This window comes from Bombina bombina, chromosome 6 (assembly GCF_027579735.1).
Source record: "Bombina bombina isolate aBomBom1 chromosome 6, aBomBom1.pri, whole genome shotgun sequence".
Lineage (NCBI taxonomy): Eukaryota > Metazoa > Chordata > Amphibia > Anura > Bombinatoridae > Bombina > Bombina bombina.
The window spans coordinates 478491924-478511135 of record NC_069504.1 but is presented as its reverse complement, the minus strand read 5'-3'; the positions used below and the strand labels follow the sequence as shown (position 1 = coordinate 478511135).

The 19212-nt window shown below is 41.0% G+C and overlaps 1 protein-coding gene across 7 annotated transcripts in view; it reads right to left on the bottom strand.

Moving 5' to 3' along the window:
- The window catches only part of HERC1 (HECT and RLD domain containing E3 ubiquitin protein ligase family member 1), a 683410-nt gene that overhangs the window by 141205 nt on the left and 522993 nt on the right, over positions 1–19212 (bottom strand). For all 7 annotated transcript variants that reach the window (XM_053717285.1, XM_053717288.1, XM_053717289.1 and 4 more), the window contains exons 49-54: positions 4534–4708; positions 3841–4114; positions 3363–3576; positions 2695–2900; positions 2073–2200; positions 1624–1736 (exon numbers count right to left, since the gene is read on the bottom strand). In XM_053717285.1, coding sequence (XP_053573260.1) covers positions 1624–1736; positions 2073–2200; positions 2695–2900; positions 3363–3576; positions 3841–4114; positions 4534–4708 — 1110 coding nt within the window. The remainder of the gene's footprint in view (positions 1–1623; positions 1737–2072; positions 2201–2694; positions 2901–3362; positions 3577–3840; positions 4115–4533; positions 4709–19212) is intronic.

Here is a 19212-nt window from a genome sequence, read left to right as displayed (position 1 = left end):
GGGATAGTGTTATTTTTTTTTTTTTTTAAATGTTTTGAATGTTTTTTTTATTTTAGATTAGGGTTTTGGGCTTTTGATAAAAGAGCTGAATGCCCTTTTCAGGGCAATGTAAAAGAGCTAAATGCCCTTTTCAGGGCAGTGGGTAGCTTAGATTTTTGTTAGAGTTAAGTTTTTTATTTTGAGGGGTTGGTTGAGTGGTGGGTTTTACTGTCTTTCTATTTTTTCTAGGTAAAAGAGCTGATTTCTTTAGGGCAATGTTTATTGTAGGCTAAAGTTATTTTATTTGGGGGGGGGGCTATTAGATTAGGTGTAATAGTTTTTATTTTTGATAATTTAGCTTGTTATTTTTTGTAATTTAGTGTTTGTTATTTTTTGTTATTTAGTATTTTTCATTTTTTGTCATTTTAGACAAATTTTTTTAGTAGTGTTAGTTTTTTTTAATGTGTAATTTAGTTTTTTTAAATTGGTAGTTATTTTAATTTTAGTATATAATAGTTTAGTATAATAGTTATGTTAGTTTAATTGTTAGTTTAAACTTAGGTTTTTATAATTTCACAGGTAAGTTTTTATTTATTTTAAGATAGGGATATTTTAATTTTAACATAAAGTTAGGGGGTTGTTAGGTTTAGGGGTTAATAGTTTAATTTAGTATTTTGCAATGCGGGGGTTGGCGGTTTAGGGGTTAATATATTTATTATAGTGGCAGCGTTGTCGGGGAGCGGCGGAAAAGGGGTTAATAACTTTATTTTGGTGTCAGCGATGTCGGGAGCAGCAGATTAGGGGTTAATAACTTTATTTAGGTGCCAGCGTTGTTGGAAGCGGCAGATTAGGGGTTAATAACTTTGTTTAGGTGCCAGCGATGTCGGGAGCGGCAGATTAGGGGTCAATAACCTTCATATGCTTCAGGTGTTAGGTTTTTTTATAACACACTCTCTAACACACTCTCCCCGCTGATATCTATGGGGGAAAGAGTGCACGAGCACGTCAAAGCAGCCCTTGGCTTTTATGCGGTATGGAGCTTATCGCCACCATATCGCACGCACAAGGAGGCTTTTCAGAAACTCGTAATAGCAGCGGTATGGGGGTGTTGCGTTCGTTTCGCACCCTCTATAGTGCAAAACTTGTAATTTAGGTGTAATTTAAGTGTATATTCTACTCAAATTCACAAAATGTACAAATCCACATGCTTTTTATTTTAGTATAAAGTACAAACATGGGCCATTGGGTCATATTGGGCAGCCAGATGGCTCCGAACAGGGTGCCAGATCCTGAAACCGTAAGTGAATTTGATAAAACAGAAGCTCTAACCCCATACCTCATATTCCTAGGAACATGAATGTGAGGAAACACCCGAGTCTGCACAACAGATTTAAGAATTTACAGGTTGAAAATTAAACGTTCTTACAATAAAGAACCAACTAAACAAATCTTTAAATCTAAGGATTTACCCTTGAAAAGCCTGGTAGAATTAGTGTTATTTGTTAACTTTCCTTTGTTATCATAGACATTGCTCTAAGCAGAAATCTGAAACTTTATCTAGTAAAATCACCAAGATACAGCATGATATAATACACAATTGTTATAAGTTATACATATAAATGCACTGGTCACAAATGGACATACCGTTAACCTGCCAGATGTTCACCATTTTCTCTAGGGCACCAGCGAGATATCTTCCACTAACACTCCAGCAAACAGGAGAAAGACTGGGATCACTATCTTCTGCTCCACCCTCCCTGGAAAAATAAATCAGTATGTCAAAAATGAGCAAGTTCTGCAAAAACTACTAGCATCTTATACAAACAAGGTGCCTGATTCAATAACACTATATTCTGACCCATTTAAAAAGGACAAAAATGACACTATAATATTTAAACATTATTTTACAACATTCATTTAAAAAAAATAATAAACATAATACTGTGAAAATTCCTTCCATGGTTTGTCTGAAAGTGTCAAAGACAATACTGTATCTGACGCTTTACACTCTCCTCCAAATTAGCATACCTATGAATTGTATGATGTTGCTTATGATTTACAGTATCTTATGTCCCATTACATTCAGAACTCACATTTTATGGAATATACATGTTTGCTGCAGGGAATACTGGTTTCTGGAAACATTCCACACCCTAGCCGTTCCATCGCTGCCACTTGTAGCCAGCAATCCTTTCTTAGCACACCACACAGAAGTCATCACCTGAAATCAGAATTTAAATAATATGCAGTTTAATACTAAATTGTGTTCATTTATGGAAAGAAATCACACAGAAAGCGAAAGCAGCATAGTAAAAATAGATCTGATCCAACCAAAGATAAATATCAAAACAGGAGTTATTAGTTTAAAGAAAAAGCTGGATATTAATATTTAAAAATGAACAAATGTTACTGGGGACATATATATAAGTGCATTGGAGCCCTTTACAGTTAAAAGGACAGTCTACACCAGAATTTTTATTGTTTAAAAAAATAGATAATCCCTTTATGACCCATTTCCTAGTTTTGCATAACCAACATAGTTATATTAATACAAGTTTTACCACTGTGATTATCTTATATCTAAGCCTCTGCAGACTGCCCCCTTATTTCAGTTCTTTTGACAGACTATATTTGTCTTACCTGGGAACAAAATGCATATGCAAACAATAGGAGAGTGATATAAATAGAATAAAAAAAAAACCCTTGTATGCTTACCCTGTTCTGATGTGCCTCAAGCTTAGTGAAAGAACACTTTCTCAGGTCTCCTGCCATATCTGCAAAGGTCTGGGGAGTAGACTGATTGTCACGGTCATGAGCAGCCAAGGTGCGAACCAACTGCTGTGCAGCCCACTGGCGATGTTGGGAGGAGAGTCTTGAGGAGAGACAGCATGCAGCCAATGCATTGGCCAATTCCAAGGGACCTAATGTTTATCAGGATAGAACAGTGGTTTACCAAATGAATAGACAAGTAAAAAAACAATGTATAACAGAGAACATCTCTATCATTAATATACAATTTATGTCACTGGTAACCAATGTTTATTGATAAAATACCTGCATACAAACAGCAGCTTTATAGCAGTAATACATATGTGAATTACTTGTTTAGAAATGACACTTTATTTTTTAAGGAATATGCTAATTCACTGATCATAAATGATGTGTAAAGGTACTCTGAGACGGAGCAGATTACTGTTGCACCCCATTCAGACAGACTAGTACAGCCCTCTTTGTTCATTCACTAATTGAAGGACTTTGAAAGCCAAGCTTGTTTTCGCCAAAACTAAAATTGACCAAAAGAATGGACCACCCATTTGTTTTTTAAAGGGGATTTTTTATATATTAATAATAAAAATAATTCAAGCAGACATCTCTCTTCATACCTCTCTTCTCCATTTCTGCTTTGTCATAGTTAGGTCTGAGTTTTGCCCCTTTGTCTGCCAGCAGAGCAACTAGTGCCTGTGTGACCACAAAGTTAGGAGAAGTGACCAGTTTACTTTCTTCAGCAATCCCACGTAAAAAGCTGGGCAGAAACTTCCTTTGTACTGGATCATCCACAGTTGTCAGATTCATCCCTGTAGCTGCCGAGATTAAATTCTGTACAGGTACATCAAGAATATTCAATTAAAACAACCTCTATTTAAAGGGAAATTGTACATTTCATGAAGCATGTATGATACCCTATCATTTTTTAAAAGATATTTTGTTATTTTGTATAATTTAAAGGGGCGATAGAAACCTTGAAACTTTAATATAAAATGTTTAGTTATGAATATTCTCTGATTATGAACATGCACACTTGTTTTCTGGAATATAACATTTTCTAGAGATTCATATGTCTATACGTCCAACAGATCCTACCTGGGTGCAAAGTTGTACAAGAAGCCTCGCTGCACTGGGTGTACTTGAAGCTAGACATCCCACGGCTGTGCTCAGGTATGCCAGACATGAGATGGGTTTGCTGGTCTTGCTATGTAGACCTCGTGACCGTTCTGAGGAACTGGAAAGAGTGGCTGATGGGCTTGTAGACAGGCCTGCTCTGCCTGCAGCTGCCAAGCACATAAGACGCACAAGGGTACGGATGTCTGTCAGTCCTAAAGCCTCCAGGCCTGCAGCGAGACTGCAACTGGATCCACTAGGGGGTGGTCAGAGGGAAGAACATAACAATTAGTTTTCTTACATGACAGCTCTGTATTTACTATATAATGTCTTAATGTCTTGTTTGATAGATATTTGGTGAGCAATCTCCTAATCTTTCTATTGTAATATTTAGGTTTAGTTTCCATTGCGGTTTTAAACTGGTGGTAACAAAAATGTAGATGTTTTATGTTACCACTTGTTTACACAGATTGCAAAAGAAACGGAAACTAGGCCTTAGTGTGTTTTTTTTGTACTTTTATGCCTCTTGAGCACAACCCAAAAAATATCAAAGTACTGATTACATACATTAGCAGGACAAAATATCTACCACTAAAGGATTAATAAACTGCAGGGAGCGAGTTCTATAATGTTTTTTAATAAAACAAGTTTTGTAATCAGGAGTATACAACACACCTAACAGACAGAAGAGAAAGTGCTCGCATAACCATTGTACGTGCCAGTAGGACCTGGGCAGCAGCTATCACCCTGCGTAATGCCATAACACGGTCATGTGGATTCACCAAGGCTGCAGCCTGCTCTCCAAGGGTTACACGGCCAGAAGAACTCTTCTCCAGAGCACTGTGGCATCCTTGAAAGGAGATATAATGGAAAAAAAATAGTTAACATTTGCCAATGTATGCTAAGCACTGATATAGATGATCACCCAGGATTTTACGGCATTAACCAGAACAAGAACAAAATGTATGCTTACCTGATAAATGTATTAATTTCCGGATATGGAGAGTCCACAAGGTCATTAATTACTAGTGGGAATATCACTCCTGGCCAGCAGGAGGAGGCAAAGAGCACCACAGCAAAGCTGTGCCACTCCCCTACCCATAATCCCCAGTCATTCGACCAAAGGGAAATGGAAAAAACATAATTTATGCTTACTTGATAAATTCCTTTCTTCTGTTGTGTGATCAGTCCACGGGTCATCATTACTTCTGGGATATAACTCCTCCCCAACAGGAAATGCAAGAGGATTCACCCAGCAGAGCTGCATATAGCTCCTCCCCTCTACGTCAGTCCCAGTCATTCGACCAAGAATCAACGAGAAAGGAGTAACCAAGGGTGAAGTGGTGACTGGAGTATAATTTAAAAGATATTTACCTGCCTTAAAACAGGGCGGGCCGTGGACTGATCACACAACAGAAGAAAGGAATTTATCAAGTAAGCATAAATTATGTTTTCTTCTGTTATGTGTGATCAGTCCACGGGTCATCATTACTTCTGGGATACCAATACCAAAGCAAAAGTACACGGATGACGGGAGGGATAGGCAGGCTCATTATACAGAAGGAACCACTGCCTGAAGAACCTTTCTCCCAAAAATAGCCTCCGAAGAAGCAAAAGTGTCAAATTTGTAAAATTTGGAAAAAGTATGAAGCGAAGACCAAGTTGCAGCCTTGCAAATCTGTTCAACAGAGGCCTCATTCTTAAAGGCCCAAGTGGAAGCCACAGCTCTAGTGGAGTGAGCTGTAATTCTTTCAGGAGGCTGCTGTCCAGCAGTCTCATAGGCTAAACGTATTATGCTACGAAGCCAAAAAGAGAGAGAGGTAGCAGAAGCTTTTTGACCTCTCCTCTGTCCAGAATAAACGACAAACAGGGAAGAAGTTTGGCGAAAATCTTTAGTTGCCTGCAAGTAGAACTTGAGGGCACGAACTACATCCAGATTGTGTAGAAGACGTTCCTTCTTTGAAGAAGGATTTGGACACAAGGATGGAACAACAATCTCTTGATTGATATTCCTGTTAGTGACTACCTTAGGTAAGAACCCAGGTTTAGTACGCAGAACTACCTTGTCTGAGTGAAAAATCAGATAAGGAGAATCACAATGTAAGGCTGATAACTCAGAGACTCTTCGAGCCGAGGAAATAGCCATTAAAAACAGAACTTTCCAAGATAACAATTTTATATCAATGGAATGAAGGAGTTCAAACGGAACACCCTGTAAAACGTTAAGAACTAAGTTTAAACTCCATGGCGGAGCAACAGCTTTAAACACAGGCTTGATCCTAGCTAAAGCCTGACAAAAGGCCTGGACGTCTGGATTTTCTGACAGACGCCTGTGTAACAAGATGGACAGAGCTGAAATCTGTCCCTTTAATGAACTAGCTGATAGACCCTTTTCTAAACCTTCTTGTAGAAAGGACAATATCCTAGCGATCCTAACCTTACTCCAGGAGTAACCTTTGGATTCGCACCAGTATAGGTATTTACGCCATATTTTATGGTAAATCCTTCTGGTAACAGGCTTCCTAGCCTGTATCAGGGTATCAATAACCGACTCAGAAAAACCACGTTTTGATAAAATCAAGCGTTCAATTTCCAAGCAGTCAGCTTCAGAGAAGTTAGATTTTGATGTTTGAATGGACCCTGTATCAGAAGGTCCTGTCTTAGAGGTAGAGACCAAGGCGGACAGGATGACATGTCCACTAGATCTGCATACCAAGTCCTGCGTGGCCATGCAGGCGCTATTAGAATCACTGATGCTCTCTCCTGTTTGATTTTGGCAATCAATCGAGGAAGCAGCGGGAAGGGTGGAAACACATAAGCCATCCCGAAGTTCCAAGGTGCTGTCAAAGCATCTATCAGAACCGCTCCCGGATCCCTGGATCTGGACCCGTAGAGAGGAAGTTTGGCGTTCTGGCGAGACGCCATGAGATCTATCTCTGGTTTGCCCCAACGTCGAAGTATTTGGGCAAAGACCTCCGGATGAAGTTCCCACTCCCCCGGATGAAAAGTCTGGCGACTCAAGAAATCCGCCTCCCAGTTCTCCACTCCCGGGATGTGGATTGCTGACAGGTGGCAAGAGTGAGACTCTGCCCAGCGAATTATCTTTGATACTTCCATCATTGCTAGGGAGCTTCTTGTCCCTCCCTGATGGTTGATGTAAGCTACAGTCGTGATGTTGTCCGACTGAAACCTGATGAACCCCCGAGTTGTTAATTGGGGCCAAGCCAGAAGGGCATTGAGAACTGCTCTCAATTCCAGGATGTTTATTGGAAGGAGACTCTCCTCCTGATTCCATAGTCCCTGAGCCTTCAGAGAATTCCAGACAGCGCCCCAACCTAGTAGGCTGGCGTCTGTTGTTACAATTGTCCAGTCTGGCCTGCTGAATGGCATCCCCCTGGACAGGTGTGGCCGATAAAGCCACCATAGAAGAGAATTTCTGGTCTCTTGATTCAGATTCAGAGTAGGGGACAAATCTGAGTAATCCCCATTCCACTGACTTAGCATGCACAATTGCAGCGGTCTGAGGTGTAGGCGTGCAAAAGGTACTATGTCCATTGCCGCTACCATTAAGCCGATCACCTCCATGCATTGAGCTACTGACGGGTGTTGAATGGAATGAAGGACACGGCATGCATTTTGAAGCTTTGTTAACCTGTCTTCTGTCAGGTAAATCTTCATTTCTACAGAATCTATAAGAGTCCCCAAGAATGGAACTCTTGTGAGAGGAAAAAGAGAACTCTTCTTTTCGTTCACTTTCCATCCATGCGACCTTAGAAATGCCAGAACTAACTCTGTATGAGACTTGGCAGTTTGAAAGCTTGAAGCTTGTATTAGAATGTCGTCTAGGTACGGAGCTACCGAAATCCCTCGCGGTCTTAGTACCGCCAGAAGGGCACCCAGAACCTTTGTGAAGATTCTTGGAGCCGTAGCCAATCCGAATGGAAGAGCTACAAACTGGTAGTGCCTGTCTAAGAAGGCAAACCTTAGATACCGGTGATGATCTTTGTGAATCGGTATGTGAAGGTAAGCATCTTTTAAATCCACTGTGGTCATGTACTGACCCTTTTGGATCATGGGTAAGATTGTCCGAATAGTTTCCATTTTGAACGATGGAACTCTTAGGAATTTGTTTAGAATCTTTAAATCTAAGATTGGCCTGAAAGTTCCCTCTTTTTTGGGAACCACAAACAGGTTTGAGTAGAACCCTTGTCCGTGTTCCGACCGCGGAACCGGATGGATCACTCCCATTAATAACAGATCTTGTACACAGCGTAGAAACGCTTCTTTCTTTATCTGGTTTGTTGACAACCTTGACAGATGAAATCTCCCTCTTGGGGGAGATAATTTGAAGTCTAGAAGGTATCCCTGAGATATGATCTCTAGCGCCCAGGGATCCTGAACATCTCTTGCCCAGGCCTGGGCGAAGAGAGAAAGTCTGCCCCCCACTAGATCCGGTCCCGGATCGGGGGCTCTCGGTTCATGCTGTCTTTGGGGCAGCAGCAGGTTTCCTGGCCTGCTTGCTCTTGTTCCAGGACTGGTTAGGCTTCCAGCCTTGCCTGTAACGAGCAACAGCTCCCTCCTGTTTTGGTGCAGTGGAGGTTGATGCTGCTCCTGTTTTGAAATTCCGAAAGGGACGAAAATTAGACTGTCTAGCCTTAGCTTTGGCTTTGTCTTGAGGTAGGGCGTGGCCCTTACCTCCTGTAATGTCAGCGATAATTTCTTTCAAACCGGGCCCAAATAAAGACTGCCCCTTGAAAGGTATATTAAGTAATTTGGACTTAGAAGTAACATCAGCTGACCAGGATTTTAGCCACAGCGCCCTACGTGCCTGTATGGCGAATCCTGAGTTCTTAGCCGTAAGTTTGGTTAAATGTACTACGGCCTCCGAAATGAATGAATTAGCTAGTTTAAGGACTCTAAGCCTGTCCGTAATGTCGTCTAGCGTAGATGAACTAAGGTTCTCTTCCAGAGACTCAATCCAAAATGCTGCCGCAGCCGTAATCGGCGCGATACATGCAAGGGGTTGCAATATAAAACCTTGTTGAACAAACATTTTCTTAAGGTAACCCTCTAATTTTTTATCCATTGGATCTGAAAAAGCACAGCTATCCTCCACCGGGATAGTGGTACGCTTAGCTAAAGTAGAAACTGCTCCCTCCACCTTAGGGACCGTTTGCCATAAGTCCCGAGTGGTGGTGTCTATTGGAAACATCTTTCTAAATATTGGAGGGGGTGAGAACGGCACACCGGGTCTATCCCACTCCTTAGTAACAATTTCAGTTAGTCTCTTAGGTATAGGAAAAACGTCAGTACTCGCCGGTACCGCAAAGTATTTATCCAACCTACACAGTTTCTCTGGTATTGCAACGGTGTTACAATCATTGAGAGCTGCTAAGACCTCCCCTAGTAATACACGGAGGTTCTCCAATTTAAATTTAAAATTTGAAATATCTGAATCCAATCTGTTTGGATCAGAACCGTCACCTACAGAATGAAGCTCTCCGTCCTCATGCTCTGCAAGCTGTGACGCAGTATCAGACATGGCCCTAGTATTGTCAGCGCACTCTGTTCTCACCCCAGAGTGATCACGCTTGCCTCTTAGTTCTGGTAATTTAGACAAAACTTCAGTCATAACAGTAGCCATATCTTGTAATGTTATCTGTAATGGCCGCCCAGATGTACTAGGCGCCATAATATCACGCACCTCCCGGGCGGGAGATGCAGGTACTGCCGCGTGAGGCGAGTTAGTCGGCATAACTCTCCCCTCGCTGTTTGGTGAAATTTGTTCACATTGTACAGATTGACTTTTATTTAAAGTAGCATCAATACAGTTAGTACATAAATTTCTATTGGGCTCCACCTTGGCATTGGAACAAATGACACAGATATCTTCCTCTGAGTCAGACATGTTTAACACACTAGCAATAAACTTGCAACTTGGTTATAATCTTTTTTAGCAAAAACGTACTGTGCCTCAAAGAGGTACTAAACGATTAAATGATTAAATGACAGTTGAAATAATGAACTGAAAAACAGTTATAGCATCAAACTTTAAAACAACACAACTTTTAGCAAAGGTTTGTTCCCATTAGAAAAATAACAATAATTAAATTTGACATAAAAATTACAGAGCAACGTTTTTATTCACAGTCAATATAAAATTCTCACAGCTCTGCTGAGAGAATCTACCTCCCTCTAAAGAAGTTTGAAGACCCCTGAGATCTGTCAGAGATGAACCGGATCATGCAGGAAATATAAGAGTAACTGACTGGAATTTTTTGATGCGTAGCAAAGAGCGCCAAAAACGGCCCCTCCCCCTCACACACAGCAGTGAAGAGAAACGAAACTGTCATAATTAAAACCAAATAACTGCCAAGTGGAAAATAATGCCCAAATATTTATTCACTCAGTACCTCAGAAATGTAAACGATTCTACATTCCAGCAAAAACGTTTAACATGATAAATACTTATTAAAAGGATTAGTGACTTTTAACAGAGTAGTTCCGGTGAAATACCATCCCCAGAATACTGAAGTGTATACATACATGACATTATAACGGTATTGCAGGATTTTCTCATCAATTCCATTCAGAAAATAAAAACTGCTACATACCTCAATGCAGATTCATCTGCCCGCTGTCCCCTGATCTGAAGCTTTTACCTCCCTCAGATGGCCGAGAACAGCAATATGATCTTAACTACTCCGGTTAAAATCATAGTAAAAAAACTCTGGTAGATTCTTCCTCAAACTCTGCCAGAGAAGTAATAACACGCTCCGGTGCTATTGTAAAATAACAAACTTTTGATTGAAGTCATAAAAACTAAGTATAATCACCATAGTCCTCTCACACATCCTATCTAGTCGTTGGGTGCAAGAGAATGACTGGGACTGACGTAGAGGGGAGGAGCTATATGCAGCTCTGCTGGGTGAATCCTCTTGCATTTCCTGTTGGGGAGGAGTTATATCCCAGAAGTAATGATGACCCGTGGACTGATCACACATAACAGAAGAAAGAAATAACACAAAGGTGTAGAGGTGCTTGAGGATAAGTAAAAAAAGAACTGTCTTAATAAAGGGTGAAGTTGTGGACTCTCTATATCCGGAAAGAAAGAAATTTATCAGATAAGCATACATTTTGTTTTCTTTCCTAAGCTATGGAGAGTCCACAACGTCATTCAATTACTAGTGGGAACCAATACCCAAGCTAGAGGACACAGAATGAACAGGGAGGGAGAACAAGACAGGCAGACCTAAACAGAAGGCACCACCTCTTGAAGAACCTTTCTCCCAAAAGAAGCCTCAGCCAAGGCAAAAGTATCAAATTTTGAAAATTTTGAAAAAGTATGCAGAGAGGACCAAGTTTCAGCCTTGCAAATCTGTTCCACAGATGCTTCATTTTTAAGAAGAAGAGGAGACAGCCCTCGTCTAATGAGCCGTAATTCTCTCAGAAGGTTGCTGACCAGCGGTCTCATAAGCAAAACGAATTATACTTCTTAAACAGAGGGAAAGAGAAGTAACAGTAGCCTTCTAACCTTTACACTTTCCAGAGAAACAAACAAACAGGGCAGAGGACTGGCGAAAATCCTTAGTCGCCTGAAGGTAGAATTTTAGAGCGTGCACTTTGTCCAAGTTGTGCAACAGACATTCCTTATGAAAAGAAGGAATAAAACATAGAGAAGGAACAACAATTTCCTGATTAATATTTCTATCCGAAACCACTTTAGGAAGAAAACCCAACTTAGTACGAAGAACCGCCTTATCAGCATGAAAGATAAGGTAAGGCGAATCACACTGCAAAGCCGAGAGTTCTGAGACTCTCCAAGCAGAAGAGATAACAAAAAGAAACAAAGTCTTCCAAGATAAAAACTTAAAATCTATGGAATGCAAGGAGGAGCAACAGACTTAAACAAAGGCCTGATTCTGATCAGGGCCTAACAAAAGGATTGCACATCTGGTAAATCCACCAGATGCTTGTGTAACAAAATCGATAATGCAGAAATCCTACCCTTCAGAGTACTGACTGACAAACCCTTCTCCATAACTTCCTGGAGAAAAGACAAAATCCTAGGAATCCTGACCCTACTCCAAGAGTAGCCCTTGGATTCACACCAATAAAGATATTTACGCCATATCTTATGGTCAATATTCCTAGTAACAGGCTTGCAAGCCTGAATCAGGGTCTCAATGACCGACTTAGAAAAACCACGCTTAGACAGAACTAAGTGGTTAATCTCCAAGCAGTCCGCTTCAGAAAAACGAGATTTGGATGAAAGGATGGACCCTGAGTTAGAAGGTCCTTCCTCAGAGGTAACCTCCAAGGTGGAAGAGATTTCATCTTCACTAGGTCTGCATACTAGGATCTATTAGAATTACTGATGCTCTCTCCTGTTTTATACGAGCAATGACACGTGGAAGGAAAGCAAACGGGGGAAACAGGTATGCTAGACTGAAATCCCAAGGAACCACCAGAGCAACTACTAGAGCGGCCTGCGGATCTCTTGACCTTAAACCGTACCTTGGAAGCTTGGCGTTCTGCCGAGACGCCATTATATCCAACTCTAGCACCCCTCATCTGAGGGTTAACCTGGAGAACACCTCCAGGTGAAGAGCCTACTCCCCGGGATGAAATGTCTGTCTGCTCAGGAAATCCGCTTCCCAGTTGTCCACTCCTGGAATGTGGATAGCAGATAGACAGCAATTGTGAGCTTCCACCCACTGAACAGTTCCTCCCTGGTGGTTGATGTAATCCACTGAGGTGATATTGTCCAACTGGAACCTGATAAACCTTGCTAAGGACAACTGAAGACAAGCCATCAGAGCATTGTAAATTGCTTTCAACTCCAAGATATTTATGAGGAGAGCAGACTCCTCCCGAGTCCATAGGCCCTGCGCCTTTAACGAGTCCCAGACTGCTCCCCAGCCCAGCAGGCTGGCGTCCGTGATTACAATTATCCAGGAAGGTCTCCGGAAGCATGTGCCCCGAGACAGATGCTCCTGAGAAAGCCACCACAAGAGTCTCTTGTCGACTGATCTAGATCTATCCTCTGAGACTGATCCAAATGGTCCCCGTTCCATTGACTGAGAATGCATAACTGCAGAGCTCCCAAATGGAATCGAGCAAAGGGAATGATGTCCATGGAAGCAACCATCAGATCAATTACCTCTATACATTGAGCCACTGATGGCCGAACAAGTAGAGAGAGGCAAGAGGAGAGAATTTTGGATTTTCTGACCCCGTCAGAAAATTTTTCATAGATAGGGAATCTATTATGGTCCCTAAGAAAACCACCCTGGAACAAGGGAACTCTTTCCCAGATTCACTTTCCAACCGTGGGAACGTAGAAAAGACAACAAGATCTCTGTATGAGAGTTGGCTTGTTGAAAAGATGGTGCCTGAACCAATATGTAGTCCAGGTATGGCGCCTCTGTAATTCCCCGAGACCTGATCACTGACAAGACAGCGCCAAAAACCTTTGATAAAATTTTGGGAGCTGTGGCAAGGCCAAACGGAAGAGCCACAAACTGAAAGTGTTTGTCTAGAAAGGCGAATCTCAGGAACTTGTGATGATCCCTGTGAATGGGAACATGAAGATACGCATCCTTCAGGTCTATGGTCAACATGAACTGACCCTCTTGGACCAAGGGAAGAATGGAACGAATGGTTTCCATTTTGAAGAACGGTACCCTGAGAAACTTGTTGAGACACTTTAGGTCTAGGCTAGGACGAAAAGTTCCCCATTTTTTGGGAACCAGAAACAGATTCAAATAGAATCACAGGCCCTGTTCTCTTACAGGAACTGGAACCATCACCCACAGGAAGAAAGATCCCAAACGCAATTCAAGAATGTCTCTCTTTTTATCTGGTCTACAGATAATCTTGAGAGGTGAAACCTGCCCCTGGGAGGAAACGTTTTGAATTCTATTTTGTAACCCTGAGATACTATGTCCACGGCCCAAGGATCTGGGACATCTCGTATCCATGATTGATAAAACAGAAAAAGTCTGCCCCCCCCACTTGATCCGATCCTGGACCGGCTGCAAATCTTTCATGCTGATTTAGACTCAGCTGTGAGTTTCTTTGATTGCTTTCCCTTGTTCCAAGACTGATTGGGTTTCCAAGAAGACTTGGACTGTTCCTGCTTGGAAGAGGGAGAGGAAGACTTTCCTTTGAAGTTACGAAAGGAACGAAAAATTACTTTGACATCCTTTAGATCTATTCTTCTTGTCTTGTGGTAGAGAAGACCCTTTTCAACCAGTAATGTCAGAAATTATTTCTGCTAGACCAGGTCCAAACAAGGTCTTACCCTTGTAAGGAAGCGCTAGAAGCTTGGACTTAGACGTAACATCCACTGACCAAGGTTTCAGCCACAATGCCCTGCGAGCTAGCACCGCAAAGCCAGATGTATTGGCTTCCAGTTTGATAACTTGCATAGTAGCATCAGAAATAAAGGAGTTGGCTAGCTTGAGAGCCTTAATCCTCTCTGTTGAATCTCCTCCAAAGGAGTCTCTGCTTGAAGAGAATCAGACAAGGCATCATACCAATTAGATGCTGCACTAGACACAGTGGCAATACAAACTGCAGGTTGCCATTGAAGATCTTGATGAACATACATTTTCTTCAAATAAGCCTCCAGTTTTTTATCCATTGGATCCTTAAAAGAGCAGCTATCCTCTATAGGAATAGTAGTACTCTTAGCCAGAGTAGAAATGGCCCCTTTTCTTAATGGAGTCAGCGACAGGAAACATTTTTTAAAAAACAGGAGACGGGGAAAAAGGTATCCCTGGCCTCTTCCATTCCTGCGCAATAATCTCCGTAGCACGGTCTGGAACAGGAAACACTTCCACAGAAGATAGAACATCAAAGTATTTATTAAGTTTACTTAATTTCTTAGGGTTGACAAGGACAGGCGGGTCGGAGTCGTCCAAAGTAACCAAAACCTCCTTTAATAAAACATGAAGGTGTTCAAGCTTAAATCTGAAGGATACTACTTTGATAATCAGATGAAGGAATTAAACTGTCTGAATCTGAGATTTCACCCTCAGAGGCTACCGATGTACTCTCCTCATGAGACTTATGAGGAAGTGCAACCTGAGTAGCAGACGACGGAACAGAAACCTTACTATATGATTCTTTAATTTTCCTCTTGCGTTTTCCCTTTAGCATGGGAAAAGTAGATAATGCCGCAGACACAGCAGAAGATACCTGTGCAGCAATATCTGCTGGCAAATAGACACCTCCAGAAGGCTGAGAGGAACTGCAGGGCACTATATGTGACACCATAGAGGCTTGGGACGTAACAAGAGAAAGCTGCATTACCTGAATAGTATCATCCTGAGAGACATTAGGCTTAGCGAAAACAACATTATCTTTACATTGAAATGTCCTCTTAACACAAGAGGAACAAAATTGCATAGGGGTAACAATTTGGCCTCTAAGCACAATAGACATGAATTCATAATAGCAGATTCCTGCTCCGTGTCAGACATGGCCCCAAACAAACAGATAAAATTAAATAATAAATCTGTCACTTTAAGAAGGAAGTTTTACTTTAAGACTAGTATAAATATCCTCTGATAAGGATCACCTCTACACCTCAAGCTAGATGAGGTGTTCCTACCTGACCGTCTGCAATCGGCTCCAACATGAACCACTGCTCCGTTCTCTATAGTATAGAGCAGAAGCACATACGAGTCACATGACCAGCCGAAAGAAAACTGCGCCATATACAAAAGCGCACGTTTCTACGATTACTTATTATGCTCCGTGTCAGTCCCAATAAAATAAAACCGGTAAGAAGCATTCTCTCTCTAAGGGACATTGGCTGGAAAAAACTGTTAGAACCACTAACAATTTACACACAAACCCCAATAAACTGAGCCATCCAAACAATACATTAATCTTTCCCTTATCCAAGAAAAATTAACCCCTTAGTGTCTGTCACATTATTGCCTGCGTCCCGCCAAATATAATTCTTAATAAGGAATAAATATGTCCCCAAAATTAATTGCAATTTTAATGTTGCTAAGTGCAAGCCTCCATTACCTAGAAGACAAGATTCACTTATCTGCAATCAGGCTGTCCGGCAGGGAGACAGCTCACAAGGTATGAGAGGACACATACTCCTCACAGAGACCTGTAGAAAAAAGAGAGAACAGAGTAAACCTACTCTGGCTTTCTATACTAGGGCAGCATTATGTTAGGAAAACGCAGCAAGGCCCACCTTTCAAGTTCCTAACTGCTTTAAAGCCACCACTACTTTACTGAAGAGATTGACGTGGACTATAGCTATACCCAAAATCTTGCTTGTAGTGAAAATAGATCCAATTTTCTTCAGACACCAAAACTTCACCTCCTCCATTTAATATAGAGGCAAAGAGAATGACTAGGGATTATGGGTAGGGGAATGACACTTAACAGCTTTGTTGTGGTGCTCTTTGCCTCCTCCTGCTGGCCAGGAGTGAAATTTCCCACTAGTAATTGATGACGTTGTGGATTCTCCATATTTTAGGAAAGAAAGAGCACTTTTCTGCTCACACAATCCAACTGATTCACTCCTGAATTTACATAATGCTTGGAATGCCCTAACATCTTTAAGGACATATTGAGGTCATCTCTTAAGTCATGTGAGATTGCATTATATTTTTATAAAGAGGTGGGAAGGCAGTTAGGGTACAATTACCTTTAACACTTGTATTTGGTGAATGGTTCAATGTTATAAACAAACAACTAGTAAGATTATAAAGGATAAAAAGGTGCAGTTCACCAATATACACTCATTTTCTGTTTACGCCAGAACTTGAGCAGATACTTTCCTCATCTGAGGGACTCAGTTTAGGATAATATTTAACAGTACTAGCTAGCTAGAAGTCACAGACAAGGTCATTAATCTGACTAACAATACCTCTTAGAAGAAATTTTCATTGAGATAAAAAAAAATATAAGTGTGACTATTTTTAATGGAGTTTCAAAAGAGCGTAGTTTCAACACTTACGTGTTGCATATTATATATATATATATATATATATATATATATATATAGGCAAAAAGAGTCAGTTGCACTCTCACAAACAGTTCTCCAAGGGCCAGGGTGCTAGAGTAGTTGAAATGTAGCAAAACAGGAAACAGCACTCTCTGGACTTAAGTAAAAAACAAGTAGTTTATTCAGTAACGTTTCGGGGAATGCTCCCCTTCATCAGACCAACAACATACAAGTGAAGCAAACATTTAAGCATACACAAACCCCTCCCCCTAGTGCAAAAAACCGCCAAAAATGGTTGCCATAGCAACCAAACAACCAGTTCAAAGTAAATACATTAACCAATGCAACAATGACATCAAAGAAACCAGATCATTATGGTTAATTAGCATCAGGTCAATTAGCAAATCAACACATCATCCTACCACATAATACACCTGCTGTATATTAGTACTTCTAATACCCCAGTGGCAGTGTGTCCTTTTAAAGAGACATATCACAATATTATTAGCTAAGTACAGGAAAACAAGAATGTGTAGAAAAAAGGGGTTGAAAAAACGTTTAGTTAAACATCGGCACCTCATCATATTGAAATGCAATTCACGTAATGCACTTATAGTTAATGCCTAACTCATAATACCCGTACTACATAGTCAAGGGTCATGTGTACCATTAATGCTATAGACGCCAATAACAGCAAACTCGTTATTCAGATACCTCAAACGATGTGACCGTATTACATGCACAAAGTGTAGCACGACCTATGTAGTCACCCTGTTCAGCATCGGACCAACCTCGCGCTGAATCTAGCACAGATACTAGCGGAACAACAAGGGTTATGCGCATGCGTGTAAACCCGGCGCACACTTATAGACAACCTTTATGTGACCCTGTAAAACTAATGCTAGAGTCCGGTGGCCCAGAATTATAAGGATCGCTATAAAGGAAAAGAGACCCCTAAACTAATGTGAATAAATACATAGTACAGGCAGGTCCCATCCCCCTAGGTACAGAAAATACTAGTGCTAACAGGGTTCCGTAGTGCAAGGTTAATAGCTGGGTTACTACACCTAAGTGGGTGACTCCTGATATCTGGGTATTAGGTGTGTTGTACTATCTTCTACTGCATATCCTGCTGCATTTATTACGTTCATGACCCGGACCCTTCCTTCCCTTAGTAGTACCTTGGGGCCCACCCTCTTACCATGCCATTTTAATAACTCTGTTTGTCCGGTGTGGGGGCTTGTCCTTTCTATCCTATTGGGTACCTAGCTGGAGCATTGGGGGCCGGACTGCGCCGGGTTTACACGCATGCGCATAACCCTTGTTGTTCCGCTAGTATCTGTGCTAGATTCAGCGCGAGGTTGGTCCGATGCTGAACAGGGTGACTACATAGGTCGTGCTACACTTTGTGCATGTAATACGGTCACATCGTTTGAGGTATCTGAATAACGAGTTTGCTGTTATTGGCGTCTATAGCATTAATGGTACACATGACCCTTGACTATGTAGTACGGGTATTATGAGTTAGGCATTAACTATAAGTGCATTACGTGAATTGCATTTCAATATGATGAGGTACCGATGTTTAACTAAACGTTTTTTCAACCCCTTTTTTCTACACATTCTTGTTTTCCTGTACTTAGCTAATAATATTGTGATATGTCTCTTTAAAAGGACACACTGCCACTGGGGTATTAGAAGTACTAATATACAGCAGGTGTATTATGTGGTAGGATGATGTGTTGATTTGCTAATTGACCTGATGCTAATTAACCATAATGATCTGGTTTCTATGATGTCATTGTTGCATTGGTTAATGTATTTACTTTGAACTGGTTGTTTGGTTGCTATGGCAACCATTTTTGGCGGTTTTTTGCACTAGGGGGAGGGGTTTGTGTATGCTTAAATGTTTGCTTCACTTGTATGTTGTTGGTCTGATGAAGGGGAGCATTCCCCGAAACGTTACTGAATAAACTACTTGTTTTTTACTTAAGTCCAGAGAGTGCTGTTTCCTGTTTTGCTATATATATATATATATATATATATATATATATATGCTCAAAAAACTAAGTATTGAAGTATGCAGTGATACCTTTTTTATTGGACTAACATAATATTTAAAAGACAAGCTTTCGAGAGTTTTCCTCTCTTCCTCAGGTCTAAAGCAATACTGATCATTCTGATATAGATACACATCACATACAACAAATGGAAGGGAGGGAGGGGGTGAGAGGGGCGTCATAAAAGCAGAGAATGTGTCTGAAGGAGAAAATAGCTGAGAATAGCCAGAAAGAATAAATAAACAGAGGAGAGTAAATAGGCCAGATGAGAGGAAAAACAAAAGGAAAAAGAAACCAATATAGGACAATAAG